The 20,210-nt window shown below is 36.5% G+C and overlaps 1 protein-coding gene across 1 annotated transcript in view; it reads right to left on the bottom strand.

The window, feature by feature from the left end:
- Positions 1–10,973: 10,973 nt before the first annotated feature.
- Positions 10,974–20,210, bottom strand: part of LOC104611397 (choline monooxygenase, putative (CMO-like)) — a 28,453-nt gene continuing 19,216 nt past the window's right edge. The window contains exons 9-10 of the mRNA XM_010278419.3: positions 11,418–11,468; positions 10,974–11,336 (exon numbers count right to left, since the gene is read on the bottom strand). Of these exons, the coding sequence (XP_010276721.1) occupies positions 11,199–11,336; positions 11,418–11,468 (189 nt within the window). The 3' untranslated portion in view covers positions 10,974–11,198. The remainder of the gene's footprint in view (positions 11,337–11,417; positions 11,469–20,210) is intronic.

Here is a 20,210-nt window from a genome sequence, read left to right as displayed (position 1 = left end):
CCAGAAGATGGGATTCAGGGGGTGCACTGTCCATAACAGTGTATCCGGCCAGGCCTTGAAACAAATACTGGGCCGAACCCATGTGGCTGATGTGTAGATCAATGTTTGGGTCCCACGCCATACAAGGAAGCCCAACTGGGCAGCAGTTTGGAAGGCTAATTGAGTACATAAGCTTAATGGGCCTAAAGCCCATTTCGAACTGGGCTGATTTGATCAGTCAATTATATGGGGCGAATTCTGAGATAGATTAGCAGATAGGATTAACAGATAGGATAGGGTCTTAATCCTATCCACTCAGAGAGTCCAGATCTGAATGTGATTCAGATTTAGAAACCTCCTAATGAGATTAGGAGAAAGTTAATCTAATCTGCAGATAAGATAAGGGTTTATCCATATCACCTAAAGAGAGATCTTATCCAAATATGATTTGGATAAGCAGCTCCTAATTGGATTAGGAGCTGATCTTTTAGGTTAACAAAAGAAGGGGGCAGCAGCCTAAGAAAGACACGCATCTAATTCTCTTCAGAGCTGAGAAAAATCACAGAAAGAGAGATTTATGCACCCTACGAATTATCTCCTGCCGCCTCCTTCCTGCCGCCGCCATTGCCTTTAGTTCGATCTCCAGTTCTTGGGAGAAATCAAGATCTGATCTTGATTCCAATCTTTTAGGAAAAGATTGGTTGGAACTGTACTCACAAGCCATCTAGTTGATTCTTGCGAAGGGTCAAGTTCTGTTGGAAGAACATTGTTGATTCTGCTCCATCCTGCACTGCGCCATCTTCAGTGGGAGCAGATTTTGGATCCTTTCTTGGGCGTGAACACCTCCATTGGGAGATATTGATTCTCTGTATCAGATATATCCTCCCTTCTTCTGCTTTTGGTTCAGATCTGATTTAGTTCTTGATTCAAGATTGATCCTTGAAAATATGTTTTCTGAAATAGGGAATTCGATTCCCTGCAAAGATGGGAGAAATTTTTTGAAATTCACCATATCAATTCCACAAGATTTGGGCGTCCATGAGATGGATATCCCATCCCTTCACTATCTACGAGTAACAACCCTTATATCTCTATCAAGAATTTAATTACTGTAGATGCATTAAAGACAAGAAAATCGAAGGAAATCAATTCTTGTTGAATGGATGCCAAACGAATCGTGCAAATTATCTCTAAGATACATTCAATTTGTTTTCTTGATCAGTTGGTCCGATTACCTAAACCCTTTTTCAAGCAATATATGTAATCCAAGAAACAAGAACAAATCGGCTGAATCTACTCTTACTATCGAAAACCCTAATCAAGAAATCCCAATACTGAATCACTATCAATTGGATTAGCTTAAAAGATTAATCACAGATCTGAAATAACATTAATCATGGTTTGCATGGTAGAAAGAATGAAATATTCGAACAAAAGAAAACCCTAATTGAACCTGGGTTATCGAATTTGCTGAAAGAAAAAAGACAACATAAAACCTCTTCATGAATTTTCAATCTCCTCTCCAATTCTCCTTCGGCAGCCTTGTGATCCTTCTCCCAGCACTTCTCCTTTGGTTCTTGTGTCAAGGGGTCAAACCCTAGAATTTTTTTTTCTTTTCCTTTTATACTCTTTCTTGCAATTTTAGGGTGAGAGTCCTACTTCCCTTCGAACTCTGCTAAAGTTAGCCGCCTCCTAGAGCCTCCCAACAAGCTGCGGTTGTGCCTCTATTCTCATGGGCCAAATTGCTCCTTTGCAGCAATATCACCATGTCTTCATGCTATATTAACCCCAAACTGTTCAAAACTTCTATTTTCCTGAAATTCAACTCAATTAGGGCAAGAACCATTAAGATTTATCATAAAAACCATGTATGAGACAATAAAAACAATGTATAGCATGCACACACATCAGCACACTCCTAGAATTGATGAATAACCCACTGGCATTATTAGTGAAGAATCAAATGAAAATATTGAGCAATGTGAAGGTGATTAAAGGAATAACAACTAGCGATAGGAAGACCAAATAGTGCAAGCTTTACAATCCAATCAAGGTCATGGTGTTCAACTTCATATTAACGAGATTGATGGTGAGTTGGAACCTAAAGAGTTTCTAGATTGGCTAAACAGAATTGAAAATTATTTTGACAGGAAAGAAATGAATAAAGAAAAGTGAAGCTTGTAATAGCAAAGATGTGTGGGACAGTCTTTGATTGGTGGAAAAATTACCAAAGGAAGAAAGAAATGAAGGGGAAAAGAAAAGTTAAATCTTGGGGAAGAATGAAAGAGAAGCTAAAATCACAATTCTTACCACTAGATTATGAGAAAAATCTTTACCAAAAGGTACAAAATTTAAGGCAACGAGAAAAGAGTGTAAAAGAGTACACAAAAGAGTTTAATAGATTAATTCGGAGTAATATGACAAAAACTGAACAACAAAAAGTTAGTAGATATATCAGTGGCTTGATGTTGATGATTTGAGGTTGTCAATACAAGATCAAGTCAACCTACATTGCCCTATAAGGTAAAGGATGCATGTCAGTTAGCTATAAAGGTTGAAGCTCAATTGAGTTGGAGCTCAGAGTGGAAAATAAATGTGGTCCAAGGTACATCTTCATTAATAAGTCAAAGTGTTGGGGTTGGTAGAGAACATGTAATCAATTAAACACGAAATACAATCCGAGGGACCTTAAATGCAATAAAGAATAATCAAGGGTAACCTACTATTAGATGTTTCAAGTGTATGGAGTTGGGACATCGTTCCAATGAATGTCCTAAGATAAGGATTGATGAGTAAATACATCTGGTTGATGAAGCCATTGATGAACAACAAGATGATATAAGCCATGTTGAAGATGGACAAGTGGCTGAAAGTACTAAAGTTAATGCTTTAGAGGAAGAAAACTTGGATGGGGACATTGAGGGTGAAGCTCTACAAATATGGCACTTCATGGTTGCACCTCAAGAACCACTACCAGGAAACTGATTGAGAAAGAGTATCTTTAAAACACATTGTACAACTGGTGGGAAGTTGTGTAACTTGATTTACAATAGGAGTAGTGAGAATGTTGTTTCTTAAGAAATGGTGGATAAATTGCACCTCAAAACTATTCAACACCCCCAACCATATCGCATTTTTTTTGTTTAACAAAGGAAATGAGGTAAGAGTTTTTTCTAAATGTTTTGTTAACTTCTCTATTGGTAAATACATTTAAAGAATCGATGTGGTGTGATGATGTCCCAATGGATGCATTTAGGATGCCGATGATAATATGACCATAAGACCATTCATTATGGGGAGAAAAACAAATACAACTTTGTAAAAAACAATAAAAAGATAACTCTTAAACCGATGCAACTTGATTCATTTCCAAAGAACTAAACCAAGCACTACCCTCTTCACTTCAAATAAATTGGCTCAAGAATATGGGAATTTGGATGTTGTTTATGTGTTGGTGAAAAAAGAAATTAACAAAGAAACATCTATTCTAGAGATGGTGAAGAAGCTACTTCATGAGTATGTTGATGTGATGCCTAAAGAATTATCTAATGACCTTCTTCTTGTAAAAGGTGTACAAACATCATATAGATTTAATGTTGGAAGAAGTATTGCCAACTTACCCCACTATAGAATGAGTCCTAAAGAGCATGAGGAGCCCTAAAGACAAGTAATAGAGTTGTTAAAGAAGGGAGTGATCTATTTGAGCTCAAGATCATGTGTTGTACCAACTTTGCTCATGCTAAAGAAAGATGGTAATTTGCAAATCTGTGTTGACAGTCATGCTATCAATAAGAGTATAGTTAAATTTAGGTTTTCCATACCTCACCTTGATGACCTATTAGACAATTTAGCTGGCTCACAAGTATTTTCCAAGATAAATTTGAAAAGTTGATAGTGGGTACCATCAAATTCGTATCCGAGAGAGGGATGAGTGGAAGACTACATTCAAGACTAAGGAAGGCCTTTATGAATGGTTGGTTATGCCATTTGGACTGTCTAATGCTCCTAGTACCATTATGAGGTTTATGAGCTAGGTCCTAAAACCGTTTATGGGGAAGTTCATGGTACTTTATTTTGATGACATAATCATCCACAACAAAGATCATAACAACCACTTAGAACACTTGAAAGCAATCTTACAAGTCTTGAGATAAAACCAGCTATATATAAATTTGAAAAAGTGTAATTTTATGACAGACCGGTTGGTGTTTTGGGGGTATGTTGTTTCATCGAAGGGGATTGAAGTGGACCAAGAAAAGGTCCATGCTATTCAAGAGTAAAAAACACCAAAAACCTTAATTGAAATTCGGAGTTTCCATGGGTTAGCAACATTTTATCGTCAATTTATAAAGAATTTCAACACTATTGTGGCACCCATTACTAAATACTTGAAAGGAAGTGAGTTTACTTGGATTCCCACAACTAAGAAAAGCGTCCAAGGATTAAAGATGAGGATGGCCAAGGCTTTAGTACTGACCTTACCTGATTTTAACAAGTTCTTTGAAGTTGAATGTGATGCATCACATGTCGGAATTGGACCTATTCTTTGTTAAGAAGACCATCTAGTTACTTACTTTAGTAAGAAACTTAATGATACTAGGAGGAGGTATTCCATATATGATGTTAAGTTTTATGCCATTGTACAAGCCTTGGAGTTTTTGGAGGCATTACCTTATCCAATAGGAGTTTGTATTGTATTTAGACCATGAAGCATTGAAGCACCTTAACTCCTAGACTCCTAACAGAAGATAAAGGGAAGACATGCTAAATGGGTTGATTTTCTACAAGAATATAATTTTCTTTTGAAGTATAAGGTTGGACAACAAAACTGGGTAACCGATGCACTTAATAGGAGAGTTTACTTGGTGATCAAAATGTTTACTAATGTTGTGCGATTCAACTCCATCAAAAACTAATACCAAGATTACCCTTATTTTAGCCCTATTTCTAGAAGCCATACAGCAAGTGATAAAGATATTTGAGCCAAGTTTGTGTGGAATGATGGTTACTTATTCATGGGAAATAGGTTATGTACTCCATCAAGATCTTTGAGGGTGTTACTCATTGCTAATTTGCATCATAAGGGACATTTTGGTCACAAAAAGACACTTGAAATAATCTCCAAAAGATACTTTTGGTTGTAGATACAAAAAAATGTATTCTACTATGTTGATAGGTGTCGCAAGTGCCAAATATTTAAGGGGCAGCATCAAAATACAGGTTTGTATATTCCTTTACCCATACCAAAAGCACCATGGACTGATACTACTATGGATTTTGTGTTGGAGTTGCCAAGAACAAGTAGGGGTAATGACTCTACTTTTGTTATGGTTGATTGTTTCTCATGTAGCTAACTCATGGTTTAAAATCTTACGACATTTCCCCAATATCACTCGACATATGCTGGTGTTGAAACATACCAACATGAATTCTCACGTGAATTTAAATATATATATATAATGTCGGTTGATATTTCAACCATTTCAATAAATACTGCCTATGATGTTTAATAAAACAAAAAAATACAATATTTTGAAATATTTCATCCAAATGTTGACAAATCAGCATATATTCAAAGTGAAGACAATCAAATTTCATCATAAACAAAAAGAAAAAAAAAAAAGAGACATTAAACAGGAAAAAATAAGTTTAGTTTACTTACCTGAAGCTGGAAGAACTTCAACTTCAGGCTTAAATAGGCACAAGAGAGGCTTCTACCTTTAGTCTTGCGCTGAAATACCTTATTGGAACAAGACTCATGACACTGGACATCTAAAACTCCAAAAGAAATTGCTTTCATCTCACTCTCAAGTCTCATCTTGATCCACATATGCAATACTATCCTTATTTCCCTCTCACAGTGAATAACCATGAAAAATAAGGGGAAAAAAGAAAAAAAAATAGAAGATGAGGAATTGAGGAGAATGCTTGTCTTCATCTTCCTCTTCTATTTCTTCGTCTTCATCTATAGATTCCTAAAATCCTCGCATAGTTGCACTATGTCTTTGCATCTTTGTAAAGTCTTCAAAATTTTAGGTTGAGGGTTTAAATCAATGATTTAAACATTGACACAATATGCCTGATATGGGGCATACCGTATCAGTATCGGCCCTACTTGACGCACAATAAACTACACTGGAGGGGTATCCTACTAGTCATAGGTATCGAAGCGTATTGGGTCGATACGAGCACATATCACCTTGTATCAATCCGATATCATGCAGTATGAACCGATATATGTGAGCTTGTTCATTAAAAATTAAAGATAAACACGCTAGGGCAACTCGAACCTAGGTCTCCCAATATGCCACACGCTTTTATCTTAGCACAACACGTAAACCATTAAGCCAACTTAGTTCTTGTATAAATAATTGAAATAAAATAAGTTTTCTTACATATAGCATCTACATATTACATGTACTCCAAATAAATAATATATTTATGTTCAACAATTTTAACTAAAATATATAAGAACAATATTCAAAATTAATATTTTATAAACCAACAAAATAAATAATCTATCATTTCTACATTAAAATCAAAAGATGATTTTAATCTCAAGAAATTTATGCAAATAAAATATTAATAGTAAAATAATTATTTTAATACTTAAAATTAACATATATTTAAATTATTAATTAATATTTTAATTTACAATACATTAAATAACAACGTATCAAATATTTACAAAAAATAAAAAATGTTTAGAAAATATTTAAGAATACAATATTAAATAGAATCTATAAACTCTACTAATCAACATTTATACCAAGAATGGCTTTTAATTTTAGAAAAACTATAGAAACAAAACTATCAATAATGTAATAACTATATATATATATATATATTATATATATATATTATGAATTATTAATTGATATTTTAATTTACAATTAAAAATTTAATATTTGGTTGACTTTTTTGTTAATGTAAAAAACTAAAAATAGTAAAGTAAAAAATAATTGATATAACAATTAAAATATAATATGTGCACATTTTATGTCTTGGACTCTTGATTGATGCATTATCAATAAAATTGTGTGATATTTATACATCATGCTATATTAATTGTAACATTTTATCATGAATACCATTAAAATGTAGATTTCTTATGTATTTATACATTATTTGTGACTATTTGATTTTAAATTTATTGTTTTTAATATATTTAATATATTAATTTATATGTACTTCCCCAACGTATCTAAGCGCTTTCATTTTTTTCATCTGTATCCATGTATTTCTAGCATATTCGTATCTAAATTGTCCGATATGATACTCAATACTGATACTTTGATCCTTTATTCAAATGACTAATGAACCATTGTGCCTAAACATTTAAATTTATATTATAAAAGACATGCTAGAATAATGATGGTCTATTTAAGTCTATAAACCATCACAGAAGCAAGCCTTTAAATGGAATTTTTAAAACATAATTACAAGTATGTTACAGTGCAATAAGGTCTATTGTAATACTATAAAACTCCTAATAGAAAACTTATAAAAAGAATCTTTAATATATTCTTATAGTCTTATTACAAGTATATGAAGGTCTATAGTAATTTTGTAGACCCTAATTATAAAATCCAACAAAAATGAATAAATAATAAGAAAATTAATATTTAAGATAAAATATAAAATATTCATAAAAATAAATGATTAAACTAACTACTTATTAAAATAAAATAAAATGTTTTTATAATAATAAAATATTAAATGGTTTGTGTAATTTATATGATTTAATAAATAGTTTATATAGTGATATTCTATACCCTCATTATAAAAGTAAAAAAATGAAATAACAATAAGAAAGCTTATATTTGAGATATATATTTATAAAAACCAAAAATAGTGAGATATTTTATATTATAATAAAATTATTACTTAAACTAGTTACTTTATTAGAATAAAATAAAATAATTTTCTTAATAATAAAAATATTAAATGGTTTGTATTGTTTATATAATTTAATTATAATTATTTATTAAAACAAAAAGATATGCATCATGAAAGATAATAATCTAGAAAGGTGCACTAATGTTTCTTTTATCATTTTACATAATATCATTGCATATTTTCACATATTTCATAATATTTTTACAATGCTTATAATTTTTACAATATTTTCATCCGACATTTCCAACATTACCGACATATGTCCTATATTTGGGTAAGTGACATTCCCATCAACATTGACATTTTAAACCTTAAGCTAACTTGTTTTTTAAATAAGTTGTTTGGTTGCATGGATTGCCAAGATCTATCACATCAGATTGTGACACAATATTCCTTAGCCACTTTTGAAGAACTTTATGGAAACGTATGATACTACCCTATAATATAATAATACATTTCACCCACAAATAGATGGGTAAACTGAAGTTGTTAACTGAAACTTGGTCAAATTGTTGAGGAGTTTAGTTGGAGATTACTTAAGTTGTGAGATCTTATCATACCACAAGTTGAGTTGGACTACAATGATTCAATTAATAGATTTACAAGGAAGACTCCTTTTGAGGTTGTGTATGGTCAGTCACCTAAAGGTGTTATTTATCTAATTCCTATAATAGGGTTGCAATGAATGAGTGATGACGTCGAGGCTTTAGTTAAATCATTCGAGAGATTCAAGAAAATGTATGATATAAGCTAAAAGAAAGCAACCAGATGTATAAAGAAGCTAAGGATAAGCATTTTCAGATGAAAGAATAACATGAAGGCTATCTAGTAATGGTTTATTTGTGGCTTGAGAGGTCTCTTGTTGGGACTTGCCACAAGTTGAAATAAGAAAAGACTAGGCCATGTCAAGTGCTGAGACGGTTTGGAGACAATGCATATGAAATTGAACTATCAACTGATTTATCCATTTCACCCATTTATTTGCAGCTTGAGAGGTCTCTTGTTGGGACTTGCCACAAGTTGAAATAAGAAAAGACTATAGGCCATGTCAAGTGCTGAGACGGTTTGGAGACAATGCATATGAAATTGAACTATCAATTGATTTATCCATTTCACCCATTTTTAATGTAGCGAGCCTCATATATTACCATAGAGATCTAGAACCCATAACAAAGGTTGAGCAAAGATAAGCACAAAGGGCCAACAGTTCTAATGAATTTGAATAAGTATGTGTAGAAGATGTTCGAGTCATCAGCACTCGAAATGGGGATTATTTTAGGTTCTTGGTCAAGTGGAAAAGGAAACCAACAATTGAAAACTCTTGGATTAATAAAGAAGAATTTATGAAGCTAGATGGAGACATGTGCAAGGCTGTATAAATTATTTCTCGCATGGGGTCAATGGGAATGATGAGGCAAAAAAATAAAAAATAAATAAAAACCAGTTTGGGTCCAAATTGTTTTCTATATTATGAAGCTAACTGGAATGACGAGGCAAAAAAAAATAGAAAAAAAAAAAGAAAAATGTGAATGTATTCTATATTCGTATGTTTTTGTAGTAGGAATGTAGGATTCCAAATTATTGTTTTTGAGTAGCTTTGTGGACAGTTTGGGCCTAGGGGTACTTTTATCAATTTATAATTCAAATTCTAGTTAGAGGAAATTGGATGCACATCTATTGGGTTTTGGTCTCTTGGGTCTTTTTGTAATAAAAGTTATCTTTTCGGGATTTTTTAAAATTAGTTTTGTTCTTAAGGAATTGTTTATGAAAGGGAAACATTCTAGGGATTTATGTGTAAATATTTTAAATGGCTTCTCCAAGAAGAAATTGAGTCTTATAAATGAAACAAAGATTTGTTTTTGTGAGGGTCTTTTGTGTTTTTTCTCTCTTGTTTGAGTTATAACTTAGTCGCAGCTAGGATTTTCAAGTATTGGGAACTTGGATTTTGAGAAATCAACCCATTTTGGCACCTTCCAATCCCTTTATCGCTATGAATCCACATGGGAGGTCAGCTTGATGCAATTGTTATTGTAGTGGAACTATTCCAAGAGTTCAACTAGTTTTATTGTTCTCAATTTGGTATTTCTTATTATTATTGTACACTTTAAGTGTTGCGGGTAATTTGTTTTCTATCCACATCACTAAAGGTGTAAATCGGGCCATGCTGAGCCAATACGACATGACCCATGCTTTTGGTGGGTTGTCATTTTGTATCGGCCTACGGGTTGAGACAGGTCGTGCTTCCCTCCCTTGGGATACTTCAGGGGGTTGGCATGACACAACCCATGGCCTAAGCCCACATGGGCCCATGTCATGTCATGTCATGCCATAGGCTAGGTTGGTCCATGGGCCGAGCCTTGGGCCAAGCCGAGCCATGACCCAAGCCAAGCCATGAGTGGTATATTTAAAAAAATAAAAATAAATTAACAAAATAGACAATTTAAAAGTTAAATTTTTATTTTATATGAATTTTGATGCATACAATTATTTATTATATAATTATTATATATGCATACCCCACGTTCCATCATACCAGGCCAGCCCAAAGTCATGTCGGGCCACGGGCGGCATGGCCCGACTTACAACTTTACACATCACTTTGCTTCTCTAGTCACAGACTGGCCATCAAAGTCATTCAGTAGCAGGGGGAAGGAAACTTTGGCAGTTAGTTCCTGCCTTATCTTAAACCATATGGTTGGAGCATAACAATAGAGTTTTTTTTTTTTTCAAGCATAGTTTGACCGGCTGGCCCTAATAGGTAGATTGGAAGATTGAGAGAAATTTGGTTGAATGGGCTTCTGTTTTGAAGGAGTTCAAAGACATGAATAAGAAGCAATTTTTATATCACTAGGAGAGGATACTTTTTGTGGATTTTGTGTTATAAAAATGAAACCAAGAGATTCAAGTGGTTAACAAGGGGAAGATTGTAAAAGTACAGTGGGTTGGGAGGTGAGACAATGCTATGGCTGATTGTTGTTGCCTTGGAGAGTATGCAACTCGTGCCTTACTAAGAATTCTTGTATCATTTCCGTTCTATAAATTAATATAATGAATTACTTATCAAAAACAAGTGAACAATGATCACACTATACACATTTTGTATACCTTTTGTAATTTGTATAAGCTGTATAGTCCCATACACGATCAGATCTTGTATCTTTTGAGGGAAGCTCTCCCTCCTTTTAAGCAATACAATACTATCTATACTTTTTCATTTCAACAAAAAAGAAAAAAAAAAAAAAGAATCAAACAGGAAAAACATATGGAGTCCATAGACAACTGGTCTAGCTAAATGATTATAATTAATATATAGAAATCGCTCATTTAGTAAGGTTCTCATACAACAGACGATGAAAATGGTGCATAGCCTTCTCAACAGTAGGAGCATACCTGCCTCTGTAATATGCTGGTGATTCAAGGCCCTTCTGAACACCTTCACACAAAGCAATATCTTCCATCTACAGTATCCGATACTTGCATCTGATTCAAACTTTCTAATTATATATATGCATTAAAAGGAAGAAGTTTTACTTTCATACCTGCACTCTTTCACTTTCTTCAAGACTTCTCTCAATGAAAGCTTCATCGTCCTAAGGAATTAGAAGATTTTTAGCTAGAAGAATTGAAATTATAAATATCTAAGGAAACATAATGGAAAAAATGAAGACTTCAAACTGTGAAATTCACTATATAATAAGAACATTGACTAGGAAAAAGATAAGGTGAAACGGAAAACTATCCAAAATAATACCTATTTCTAGTGATGGCAATTGGGCGGATTGGGTTGGGTTTGGTTTGGGGTTGAGTTTCAACCCAATCCATTTAACCCGCCAACCTGTTAATGACTCAATTATATAAAATTAAATGGGTTGGGTTCAACCCAAACCCGCTTTAATCCAATCCAATCCGTCCAAACCCCTTAATCTTATATTTATGTACTTAAAACAAAAAATTAACTCCTTTTTAACAAATAAGTTGGTCATAGCTTGGTGGTAATAGCAATTGCTATTTACACAAGTGGTGAAGGTTCAAATTACATTACATGCATGTTATTTTTATACAAGCACCAAAGCCATTTAACTACGTTCGGGTTTCGGATTTGACGAACCACATAGGTTCATACCAATCAGACCAATTTGAACTATCTAATTGGATTGCCTTCGAGGTAATCACATCAAGTTCAAGAGTGGTTGAACCGTTTAGATCCGAGTCAGTCCGGTCATACTAGACCCCGCCCGAACTGGTTCAGTCCGATCGGACCGGTTCGATCTGATCGAACCAGACCCCGACTAGGCTGGTTCGATCCGATTGGACCGGACTGGACCGATTCATCCAAATGGTGGATTGACTTGGGTCAGCTCATATCAGGTTTGTGCACGGGTTTGGGGCCGAACCGATTGGCCCAAAGCGGGTCAAAAGAAGTAAATTGGATCGGGCCAGATTCGGATCGGGTTGTGCAGATATGAACCAAATTGGACGATCCAAATCGAGCAAAGCAAGCGGGGCGGTTTAGGGTTCGGACTCCACCTGGTCTAACCCATTTTGGATTCAGGTCGAGCCGGATCAGCTTATATCGGGTTGAGCCAGGCTGTGTGAATAATGGCTGGACCAGACGACCCAAACCGGGCAAAGCAAGCGGTGCCGAGCCATCCCGTCCAAGGTCTATTTTGAATTCAGGTCAACCCGGATCGGTATATGTTGGATCGGGCCAGACTGCGTTGAACTAGTTTGGACTTGGGTCAAATTGATTTGGATTTATGTTGGGTGAAGTGTGTTGATTCAAGACAACTAAATTTAATCAATAATTAATAGAAAATTAATGCATTAATTATAAATTATTTAATTCAAATGAAGAAAATAAAAAAAAAAAAGGCTAAGGAATTAATACTAATGTCTGTAATGGTTAACCCAATGGTTATCCACAACCCAACCCATTTAAATGGGCGGGTTGGGTGACAGGTTGATCACACAACCCGCCAAGTAAATGGGCAGGTTAGGCAGGTTAGATTCTGGGTGGGTTGGGTGGGTTCAGCAGGTTGGGTGAAAATTTGCCACCCCTACCTATTTCACATAAAAGCAGATCTGAGAGTGATGTAGGTATGGAACAAATGAAAGAAACCATGGAAAAAGTCTAGATTTGTAAACCAATAGTAATTTCATAAGTTTTGGGTGATCTATTTCGGTTCAATTTGAGCTTTTATGAGTTATTTTCCAGGAATAGGGTTGATTATCTTGAGGGCCTGATAATTGGAAGTTGTGGTGTTGAATAATGCATATGGTATTTTTTCTTAATAATTGAATTATATTTTTTTTATCAAAAGATATAAACTGATACATGCATCCCAAGGGGGGCACGAGATGCAGCCACACCCTTATATAATTAAATCTGAAAATTGACAATTACAACACAGCCCAAAAAAGAGAATCCCTAGCAGCCCCTTGTTTGGCTAAAGGTCTGCCATTGCATTAGCCAAACTGCTCACCCATTGTATCCTAGTTGTCACATGCCCTGTTGTCGACTTCACTTTCTTTAGTAGATCCTTATCAGAGTTTTCAAGGCACCAAGGCGAGACTAGGCAACAGGGGGGTGCCTTGTCGCCTAGTCACCTAGGTAATGGATTTTTTATGTAGAAAACATAGATCCTAGTGTAGTTACCCGGATACCATAACCATATTTCCTAAATAATTATTCATGATTTTTCATAAGAAAAGTATAGAGTTCACGTTAAAGTATAAAAAATCAACATATTCATGAAAAGAAAATTTAAAAATATAGGGGCTGAACCCTTATTTTTGTTATAGGAAAAGAAGAAAAGTAGTAGTAGTAGTAGTAGTAGTAGAAGAAGAAGAAGAAGAAAATGTGTTGATTAGACGAAATTTTAAGTTCTTCCTTACTGGTTCAAGTTTTGATGTCCTTGAGGGTTCAATACAGCATTTAGCAATGTTTGTGTTGATTAAACCCTAACAAATAATAAAATAATAAAAGGAAATTAGTATATAAATACACAATGAATATTTTAGTTTAATAATGTCTATTTTATAATTATAATGCCAAAAAATAAAGAATAAAAAAAAGTATTTTATAATAGAAAGTACAAAACTGCTTGACAATTAGGCGAGGCAAGCCTCAAAGGCACCTTGTTGCCTAGGCATCACCTTGACAACTATGATCCCTATACCTCCAAGTAACAGAATCCAAATCCGGCAACCGCTCCACCACCACCACCTTAGAGTTGCCCTCTATGACTAGACTATTCATACCAAGTTGATTTGCAATCTGAACGTCTTGTACAACAGCTAGCAACTCAGCCCTAGTAGAATCTACTGTACCCATAGGCCCTGGAAAAAAGGATATGATAAAGCCGCCTTCATTTCTCAGGAGCCCACGTACTCCTGACAAGCCAGGATTACCCTAACTACTCCCATCAAAATTCAATGGTGGAGATCAATCTACAAGGGACCTATTTCTTCAGTAGAGCTATTGGCCACTACAAGCAATTCCTCCAAAGGTCATCAAATGTAAAAAGTTAAAAGGAGTTTACGGTTTTTAGCCAATGAATTACCCTTGTTAGAATGCATTCCTTTAGTTCCAATAAACTTCTCTTGAAAAATTCTAGTGTTCCTCTCTTCCCAAATTGTCCATAAAAAAACTGCTCTAATACACTTCCACATGATTCTTCCCCTTTTTGTGGACCAAACAAAGGTTCCAAATCAAACAACAGATTAACTTTGTGGCAAGTTCCTCCTACCCCCAAACAAAGCAAAAATCTAATTCCAAATAGCTACAGCAACCAAGCAGGAAATTAACAAGGGGTAGCAGCCCTCACTGTTTGCTTTGCAAAGAAAGCACTAATTAGGGGACAAACACAACAAAGGTACCTCTTTTGCAGGTTGTCCAAAGTATAATCTTCCCATAAAAGACTTCCCAGCAAAAAAAAAAAAAAAAAAAAAACAATTTTTGGGGGAGTTGACCTAACCCAGACTTCATTAACAGGGAAAACCCTAAGAGTAGGATGAGAATAGAGGATAATAAGATAAGGAGATGGCTGATCTGATCTGCAAATAAGATAAAGATTATCCCTTATCACTTAAAGGGACTTCTAATCCAAATATGATTTGGATTAGCAACTCCTAATGAGATTAGGAGCTGATCCCTTTAAGATTATGAAAGAAAGAAAGGGGCGATACAGTTAGTGATTGATGTTCAATTCTCTTCAGAGCTGAAAATCACAAGAAGAGAGATTTCTGCACCCTGCGAATTCTCTCTTGCCGCCTCCTTCCTATCGCCGCCATCACCTTCAGTTCGATCTCCAGTTCTTGGGAGAAATCGAGATCTGATCTTGATTCCAATCTTTTGGGAAAAGATTGGTTGGAGCTGTACTCACCAGCCATTCAGTTGATTCTTGCGAAGGGTCAAGTTCTTTTGGAAGAACATTGTTGATTCTGCTCCATCCTGCACTGCGCCATTTTCAGTGGGAGCAGATTTTGGATCCTTCCTTGGGCGTGAACACCTCCATTGGGAGATATTGTTTCTCCGTATCAGGTACATCCTCCCTCCTACTCCTTTTGGTTCAGATCTGATTTGGTTCATGGTTCAAGATTGATCCTTGAAAATTTGTTTTCTAAAATAGGGAATTCGATTCCCTACAAAGAGGGGAGAAATTTTTTTTTGAAATTCGCCCAGTCCATTCCGCAAGACTTGGGCGTCCATGTGATGGATATCCCATCCCTTCAGTGGTATCAGAGCCAGGTTCAAATCTTGAATCAATTTAATTCAGATCTGAACCTGCGCAAATGGTCAGAAGGTGTTCTACCCGATTTGCGTAGATATGGGTTTTGGGAAATTTGTTCCCAAAATTAATGGGCGAATAATCTGAAATTAATTTTATATAAATCTGATTATTGTTTATAATAGTTCTTTATGATTTTCTTGATTTATGGGTTGTTCGTACAAGAGGAGATCAAATTCTTGGTTTCCGTAGGGAACCTGCAAGATTTGCATTTTCTTGATTTATTCATTACATTTGGTCTATAAATAATTTTTTTTTTCATTTTTAGACTCAATGTATTAGGTATTCGATCTGATGTAAATATAATAAAAATTAGGTTTTCTATTTATTTTATTTTTGGATCGAAGATGGCGACGCAAGGAAGGAGATTTTGCAGATGGGATATTCGCTACCTGCGATTTGCAGTTTGTGAAACTGCATTCTGTGATCTAACCTCTGTTTTGCAGAATGGATTGTACGAACAGCCCTGGATTGACTGATTCTTGTTTTCTTTTATCAGTTCTTTAATTTCAGATTATTTTCTTGAATTAAAGATTTAATTAAAAATCAGACCCTAGACCCATTTGAACCAAGATTGGTTCAAATTGTTTGGACCGAATCTAGGGTTCGATTAAGGCTGTATATCAGCCCTAATTTTTGTTCAAATGGGCCTAAGGATTGATAATTAATTGGATATTTAATTCGGCCCAACCTATAAGGCCCAGTTTTAAATTGTTAAAACTGCCAGAAGCCCACTTCAAAAGAACAAGCTATATGGGCCGAACTGGGTAACCCTAATTCAGCCCATATACCTAGATGATATTAATTGTTAATATTATGGATTAAAATGGGCTTCAAATGGGCTTTTACAGATAATTAATTAATTGGATCAATTCCTCCCTGCATGTGATGTATGGATGTGTGATGTGCTACGTTCATGGGCCATAAGTGCTTGGCCCACGCAGATTCGATAGTGGCTCTTGCGCACACCATGGCTGAATGCACATCATTGCCATTGTGTCCCTCTTGGTCATTGGATGACCTCCCTCAATGGTGGGCCCCACACCTCCTGAAGAGGTTACGTACGGAACCCTAGCCGATTTAGGCCCACCGAAATCTGGTTTTATGAAAGTCAGTGGGAGCCACTTTGGTTTGACCTAAAATAAACTAGGGCGTAATTCTTGTTCCCTCTAGTAAATATGAGTGCACGTGATAGGGAGATTCATGTGATGAACTCTCTAAAGGCCTTCCATCATTAGCATGAGGATGGGTCCTTCAGTAATGAGGAAATGCACCAGAAAATGGGCTATCCATTTGCTATTGGGCTTGTCTAAGTGTTTCATAAGATGATAGGGGGCGTCATAGACCGATGTGGGAGGGGCTTCACCAGAAAATGGGAACTCTCTCACGGTACCTTGGCGTTCACGAATATGATGGGTGAGCACTCACTGAACAGAAAGGTTTACCTGGAAACAGCTCTGAACCTTGTCTGACAGAGGCTAAAGGGAAAACTCATATGATGAGTGGATATGATCCTTCACAGAAAGGTGGTGGGGTTTTGTAGTTGAAACAGTTGGCTCCATGCACCCTACGTGGTTTCCCACATTTCTAGAGACAAGTCGCTGTCTCCGTCCCTGAGTAGGAGGGAAAACTCAAAGATGAACAAATGGGAATGGAACATAGATTAAAATCCATGTCTATGATTTGAACATGAATCAAATAAGGTTGTGGACTGATATTTGTTGTTTTATCAAAAAATGGCAAATGGACAATTTGCAAAGCTTCTTGACGACAACAAGCTTAACGGCCCAAACTATGCCGACTGGTACTGTAACCTAATGCTGGTTTTAACATCTGAAAAATTGGACAAAGTAGTCAAGTCTCCTACCCCGGAACGTCCGGGTGATAGGGCTTCTGAAGCCCGTAGGAGAGAATTCCAAGATTGGGAAGATAAAAACTCCTTAGCCCGCTGCTATGTCGTTGCTTCTTTGGACAACTCAATACAGAGGCAGTTCGATCAGATCGAACTCGCTAAGGACATATTGGACAGTCTGAAAACAATGTACGAAGAGCAGAACCGTTCTACTCAGCAGAAGGTCTTCAAAATGTTCATGACCGCTCAGATGTCCAAGGGGCAGAAAGTTCACGACCATTGTCTTCGGATGATGGGATACATTAACGAGCTGGAAGCCCTTGGATCTGGGCTAGATCTTGGCAATCAAGTAGATGCCATTCTGAACTCCTTGCCCTCTTCCTTCAATGGGTTCATATTAAACTACAATATGAACAAGCTGAATGTCAGCATCCAAGAGCTGAGCAATATGTTGCAAAGGGCCGAGGACTTACTTAAGAAGGATGAACCTGTGGTGATGCTTGTTGAAACTAACAAAACGGGCAAGAAAAAGAGGAAGGCAAAGAAGCCTCAGAAGAAGACTACCAAGCCCAAGAAGCAGAAGAAGGACAGGACAGCAGATGCATGTCACTTCTGCAAACAAACCGGCCACTGGAAGAGAAACTGTCCTTAGTACCTGGAATCCAAGAAAGGTAATTTCGAATCTTGTGTCATAGAAACTAACTTATTGGTGGCTTCTGCGTCCTGGTGTATTGACTCTGGGGCTTCAACTCATGCGTGTAACTCACTGCAGGGGTTCAAGGTAAGCAGAAGGCTAAATGATGGAGAAGTGATACTCTACTTGGGGACTTCTGCAAGCGTTGCAGCTACGGCAATAGGCACCGTAGAATTAAAATTTAAAGGAAATATTGTACTTAAAGATTGTCTTTTTGTGCAAAATCTAAGAAGAAATTTGATTTCTGTCTCAAAACTGTGTGCGGATGGATATTCTGTCTTTTTCAGTAATACGATTACTATTAAAAGAAACAATAAATTCATCGCATATGGGGAACTAGAGAACGGTCTCTATGTTCTACATCCTTCTCTAGAAACTAACATAGCCGAAACTACGTCGGCCGAAATCCCCAAGAAAAGAGCACGTGATACAGTTAATCCCACGTGCATGTGGCATTACCGACTTGGCCATATCGGTATTGACCGAATCACAAGACTGGTAAAAGATGGTCCTTTGGATTTTCTAACTGTAGAAGATCTTCCCACTTGTGAGCCTTGCCTTCAGGGTAAGATGACAAAGAGGCCATTTATCGGTAAGCCTGAAAGATGTACAGGCACGCTTGACCTTATACATACTGATGTATGTGGTCCCCTGAGTGATAGGACCCGTAACCAACACGTGTATTTCATTACATTCACCGATGACTATTCTCGGTATGGTTACGTGTACCTAATGAGACATAAGTCTGAATCCTTTGAAAAGTTCAAAGAGTTCAGACAAGAGGTCGAGAAACAATTAGGGAGAGAAATTAAGTCCCTTCGATCAGATCGAGGCGACGAATATCTCTCTGACGAATTCAGGGACTACTTGAAGGTAAACGGGATAGTATCACACTTAGCACCTCCTGCTACACCACAACTTAACGGTGTTTCAGAGAAGAGGAATAGGACCCTATTAGATATGGTCCGGTCACTTCTCATCCATTCAAAGTTACCCACATCCTTTTGGGGATACGCATTAGAGACTGCGTTATACGTGCTGAACCGGGTTCCAACCAAATCGGTTCCTAAGACTCCCTATGAGCTTTGGACTGGAAAGAAATCAAGTGTACGACACTTGAAGATTTGGGGTTGTCCGGCTCACGTTAAAAGAACTAATCCGGACAAATTGGAATCCAAGACCAGCCGTTGCCTATTCGTAGGCTACCCAAAGGGCTCAGTGGGCTACCTATTCTATGATCCAAGTGAGCAGAAGGTGTTCTGCAGTCGGAATGCACAATTCTTGGAAAATGACTACATCCTGGACAATCTTCGTCAGGAAATTGTTCTTGATGAGGAGAGCTCAGATGTAGTGGGAGGTGTTCCACAAGTTCCAAGTAGTGACCAACCTAGAAGATCTACCCGGGTGTCCAGGCCACCAATCCGTTTTGGTTACGATCAGGATAGTTACCTAGTCGAAATCTTGACTAGTGAAGAAGATCCCGTAACTTATACGGAAGCTATGTTGGACATAGACTCCCTTAAATGGGTAGATGCCATGAAAGTTGAGATGGACTCAATGGAGACCAATGGAGTCTGGACTCTAGTGGATCCACCCTCCGGGGTAAAAGCAATTGGTTGCAAATGGATCTACAAGAGGAAGAAGGGCCCTGATGGCAGGGTTGAGACCTACAAAGCTCGTCTAGTGACGAAAGGATACCCTCAGAAAGAATGCATCGATTATGAGGAAACCTTTTCGCCCGTGGCCATGCTTAAATCCAATAGGATCCTGCTAGCTGTAGCAGCTTACTATGACTATGAGATTTGGCAGATGGATGTCAAAACTACGTTCCTGAATGGAGATCTTACTGAAGATATCTATATGCAGCAACCGCAAGGTTTTGTAGCTGCGGGTCAGGAACACATGGTTTGTAAGTTGAATAAATCCATATATAGACTCAAGCAAGCTTCTAGAAGTTGGAACACCCGATTTAACTCTACGGTCAAAATGCTTGATT

Source organism: Nelumbo nucifera, chromosome 8, assembly GCF_055504915.1.
Source record: "Nelumbo nucifera cultivar China Antique chromosome 8, China Antique-T2T, whole genome shotgun sequence".
In the NCBI taxonomy this organism is placed as follows: domain Eukaryota; kingdom Viridiplantae; phylum Streptophyta; class Magnoliopsida; order Proteales; family Nelumbonaceae; genus Nelumbo; species Nelumbo nucifera.
Note: the sequence above shows the minus strand (reverse complement) of the source record. Positions and strands in the feature narration are given on the sequence as shown.